The following is a 5,329-nucleotide window of genomic DNA, read 5'->3' as shown; positions in this document are numbered from 1 at the left end:
ATCATCCAACAGACTGTTATTACAGGCAACTACAACAAAATGTGGTTTCCCGAATTTTCCCAAAACTGTATTTTAAATAACTTTTTAAAAGAATTCTCAAACAATACTATTAATATAGTCAACCAATCCTGTAAACTGAAAAGTAACCTCACAAGTAATGAGATCAAATCCATTTATAATCTGAAAAAAGACACTAACATTAAAATGACACAACCTTGTTGAAACGTTGTATATTTACTGTTATGTTAGACTTGTATTAGTTTTTCTTCATTACCCATTCAAGCCGTCTCCAAGCATTATATATATATATATATATATATATATGTATAATGTTATGAGATTTAAGCTATTTAGACTCAACATTTGTGGTTTTATGTTGTAATTTGTAATCATTCTAGAATGAAAAAAATGTAATTTACATCTATTTCCTTATTTTTTATGTTGGTTACGAGGTAAGTCAAATTGACCAAACTCATGCAGAGACACTGTATTGAAAATAACAGATAAAATATAAAGTGTTTTCTCAAGAAAACGTTTGATAATTAACTTTGGAGTTATGAAGGTTTCGCCTATGAAATTTGACAATTTTCTGATGCATAAAAGTATTTTTAATCTTAAAATCAAAATTGCTTTGCATGTTGGATAGTTCAACATTCGAAAAGAAAAAAAATGCATGAGCAAATCATTACTTAAAAAATCTTAAACTTAATAAAAAAATTTATATCTTTTTTAGTAATGCTTATGTACAAGGCAACCAAACTGTGAAAGAATGGACCAAAGGTGTAACATCTTTTGGTGAAACTTTTGACAGCTCTAGGACATTTACAGTAATTTCACAGATCACAATTTTCAGGATTTCCTTCTTACCTTCAAAAGATGGGACCAGGAGAGAATGGTCCAAAAACGTAAGCATGGGAACTGGAGAAACATCTAAATGAGGAAGTTGTTGGTTAATGGACTGTTAACTAAGTGCTCTAGTTCCATTCTTAGTGTATTTTTGAATCCTTTTTCTCTTTCTTTGTTTCTAACAAGCAATTGAGATTAGAGCATTTTTCAAATGAGTAAATCTTGTCACATCATCTGGAAAGCCCATCTGAATATGCCGTTTCAAGCCAGAGTGATGCTCCTTTATTTTACAAATGCTTGTAGTGCAGTGGTTAAATATGGCAGTCATGCTGTCCATGTTTTGCAAGTTCATATGCACTTCAGTCATCATGATTGAATTGCAGCTTGAACTTCCACTACAGAAGTTGATGTTTATATTGTTTGGTAATTAAGCATCTGTAGCCTGGAGATTATTTCACTCAGTTGTTTTTGTGATTGTAGGCTACCCTCTTCTCTTACTTTCAGGGAAGTAATATAACATTTCTCCTTTTCTGACATTGCTTACATTAGTATCTACTATTAACAGGGCTTTTTGGATTTGGGGCCTGTGATGGACTTAATATCAATGTAGAGTTGCATTTATTCTGTGTACTCAAACCATGCATCAAGTGTTGATAGTCTAGTGAGAACATAAACCATTGAGGGAAACACTGGAATGAACCTTTCATAGTATGGACAAATCAACAAGAAGCTCCTCACTCCCTTCTTGAAGCTGACCCTGTTATAACCCTTAACTGCCATAATCTTGAAAGGTTCATTGGTAATGCTCTTTTTATAGACACTAACTCCATGTCCCCAAAAGTTGGCATTTGTTTGCTTTGAAGAACAATTTAACTTTAACCTGCTTTCTTTAACTGATTTAACACTATCTCCAAATTTCCCATGATGTGTTAGAACATTTTGCAGAATTAAGATAAGCTTGAATATAAAATCCATGTGGAATGCAAATGATTTTCTTTCTTTTTTTCAGAGTGACCACTCAAGATAACCAAGCACATTTGTATTGCATCATGCTGTCCTTATAATTTTTCCATTCCCTTGATGGTCCATACTAGCTGTCTAGATGGCTGTTTGATTAGTTGAGTCTTTCCAATGTCAGTGTAATGCCATTTGAGGTTGATTTATTTGAGACATTAATCTAGGTCAACAAAAGTATTTTGATGCTTTTCTAGGAGTTAAATAAGTATGTTTGTTTTGATACATTCCTTCTCTTGAGCTCAAACCAGTAGTCCATTTAATTTAACGTTTTGGTAATTTAATGAAGCACCAATATTTTACTTGTTGAAATTTTCATTCTTCTATGTTGTCTGAAATAAGCTTGATCTTTCTATTGATGATGGTGTGGGCATTTCCTTGTGCTAGTGTTTTGTTGAACCATGAATAAAATGGTGCTTATTCACGTAGGACTTTATAACCTAGATTCGTTGATGGTTTGTTATTTTCCTTTGTTTGGTGCTACCGCTTGAGAGCATGACTTATTTCCCCTTTAGTCTTGAGGCTCTAACCTTAATAGGAAAATTGATTTTATCCCTTTTAGAACTGTTGTTCTTTCCATCCTATTTTTTTTAATGTTTTTTCTTCCTGTAACTACATCATAGCATGTGCTTGGAGTGTAGTGTAGTGAGATAATCTAATAAAACATAATATCATAGAGCTTTAGGGTTGGTTGCCACCTGAACAACTCTAAAATAAGGAACATTTTTATTGAAGTGTAATAATTTTCAACAAGTTGGAAACTATAGTTTAAAATATAATATTGCACCATAGGCAAAATAAGGAATAAATCATAGTTTCATTTTTACCTCAAACAGAATGATACATTTTACTACTAAATAAGGAACAGTTTTATAAAATACATAACAATTGACAACCATGTAGATCTTTCACCACGTCATATTGTTGGCCAAAATGTGAATTTGTTGATAAGTGTGTTAATGTTTTAACAGTCTAAGCCAGTAAGATTACAGAAATGAGTAGAAAAGAGTGACGTATTTCTCTTTATCTACGCTGTTCAAGAGCTATAGAATGCAATGTGGTGTAGGGTTTTCAGTTAATCAGTGCCTGATTAGTTAAAGGTTAGTTTTACCACAATTTTTCATGCAGGTAATCAGTCTAGTTTGAAACTATCAGGTAGCTAATAATTATTTCTGAATTTTGTATGCATGTTTTTCTCTAGAGTAATTCTTTCTAGTTAATATATTTCTACTATAGTTGCAATTTCTGTCTCCTACTTCTGTTTTCCACCTGTTTCTCTTTCTAGAATGTTAAAAGTAGTTTTGCTTCTTAATGTTAAGATAAGGTATAGGTAGAACACATTAGTGACATTTGTTTATAAAATATTATGTCAGTTTTTGAGAATTTAGGTCCTTAAGAAGCTCAGTATTCAAGATATACTATTTTGGATTTGACAGTTGTTCTTTTTAGGAGTCTAAATACAATTTTACTAACAAAAAATACCATCAACACTGCAATTCATCCCTATAGCTACTTAGTGCTTCCCTATATATTTTAGTCAATTCTAGTATGTTGCCTTTGTTATTTTCTTTGTGTAAAGCTACACAGTGAGTTATCTGTACTCTGTCCACTGTGAGGAATTGTACTCTGAATTTTTTTGTTGTAAATCCATAAATTTATTGCTGACCCACCAGGGGACTACTCAGTTCTTTAAACATAGTGTTGTTACAGGCAAAACCTAAAATTACTCAATATTATGCAGTATGTGACCCCATAATTGAAAACTTGTGGGTTAAAGAATATATTTATACAAAGCAGCTAGCAGATATTGAAGTTTTTGTTTATTTTCACAGTATTTTAAAGATGATCAATAGAGTGTGTTTAGATAATATAGCAAACTACATTTTTACTCTTTCATAAAATTGTTTTATATATGCTGTGAACTACAACTAAGACTTCGTGCCTTGGAATTTTAAGTTATCCTTGAAATGAGGCATAGATATTCGAATTTGTGTAATGCATTAATTAAGCTATGCTAAATGCAGTTAATGGATTTTCATCATTTACTGTTATACTTCTAAACTCTAGCTTTACCAAATTACTAATATCACAATAAATATATTAGCATAAAAGCTACCCATTGATTTAATTTTTCAGTAATTTATAGATCTAAATATGAACTTGTAGGTTTGCTAATATCAAAACATGTATATCGATATAAAAAATCTACCCTTTAATATAACTTCTTCATAATACAAAACAAGTTTTTCCTTTCCAGAAAGTCATTTAGTGATACATCTGAAGGAATAACAGAATCACCCAGACAACTAAGTGGTATGTAATAATTATTTCATTTTATTTATTGCTATTTTAAGGAATATAAATTAAAGTTCTTAAACCAATAATGGAATGTTTTACTTGATTGCAAGAGATATTGAATGAAAAATCATGAAACAACTTGAGATATCTTTAGACTGTTGATTTTTTTAACTGATATAATTAAAGTATGAATGAGAAACGTTTAATTTCATTTTGTGTTTTTTAATTTTCGTTCATAAGCAGATTTCATTTTTAAAAACTTGCATACATCAAAATGTGAATTATGAAATAAAGTTTAGTAGTTTTGATTAAATTGGCATGAGAGTGGACATGCATGTATTTGAAAGCAACTTATAATGATTCTTAAAACTGTACAGCAAATGCCATAAAACAAAGTAGCCATAGGGAAAACATCTCTTTATTTAGATCTGAATGTGTGTGTATATATATATTCACTGAGAATAATAGTAATATTTAAAATTGATTTTTTAACTAGATTTATGAATTGCAAAATTAATTTGGGATTCACTGTAGTGTGTAAGGTATAGTTTTACGTTATAGACAAACTTGCTAAGTTCTATGTGAATACTGTGTTAATACATACATCTGCAAACATTTTAAGCATACGTATCATATTGTGCTGTTATTTAAACAAACTGTAATATGTCATGAAAATATTTTTATATTGTAAAAAACAAAAGGAACTTAATGGGCATCAAAATTTTTTACATATCTATTTTTATATAAAATTGGAATTCTCATGTGAACTAGTTACAGATAAGTATAGCAACTGCAATAGGAAGATCAACGTCAGAAAAGTTATGCAGAATTGATTTTGAATTTCTGACTGAGTTGAAGAAAGAAACTGAACACAATTCAAAACCAGCAAAACAAGAACATTTTATTTTATATGTAAGATACAATAAAAACAAATATAACTCAGTAAAAAGACATATTCATGGAACGAAAGACATAGACCCATTTCTCTAGATCTGAAGGAAGATCTCTTTGTAGGCAAATTCTGAATCAAACTGTGAGAGCTGATATAATATAGGGAAAATAATAGTATCATCTCTCCCATATGAAAATTGTGTAACAAAGATGATTATTACTAAAATTATAATATAATCATTAGTTTAGTTACTTATTAAGAAAAACGATAAATGGATGG

At 30.2% G+C, this 5,329-nt stretch overlaps 1 protein-coding gene across 2 annotated transcripts in view; it reads left to right on the top strand.

Moving 5' to 3' along the window:
• The first annotated feature begins 738 nt into the window (after window positions 1-738).
• LOC106469168 overlaps window positions 739-5,329 on the top strand; it is a 62,602-nt gene continuing 58,011 nt past the window's right edge. Inside the window, exons 1-2 of one of the 2 annotated variants that reach the window (XM_022397606.1) lie at window positions 739-905; window positions 4,118-4,173. In XM_022397606.1, the coding sequence (XP_022253314.1) occupies window positions 877-905; window positions 4,118-4,173 (85 nt within the window). In that variant the 5' untranslated portion in view covers window positions 739-876. The remainder of the gene's footprint in view (window positions 906-4,117; window positions 4,174-5,329) is intronic. The other variant, XM_022397605.1, reaches the window with a different exon arrangement.

This window comes from Limulus polyphemus, unplaced genomic scaffold, assembly GCF_000517525.1.
Source record: "Limulus polyphemus unplaced genomic scaffold, Limulus_polyphemus-2.1.2 Scaffold3334, whole genome shotgun sequence".
In the NCBI taxonomy this organism is placed as follows: domain Eukaryota; kingdom Metazoa; phylum Arthropoda; class Merostomata; order Xiphosura; family Limulidae; genus Limulus; species Limulus polyphemus.
Note: the sequence above shows the minus strand (reverse complement) of the source record. Positions and strands in the feature narration are given on the sequence as shown.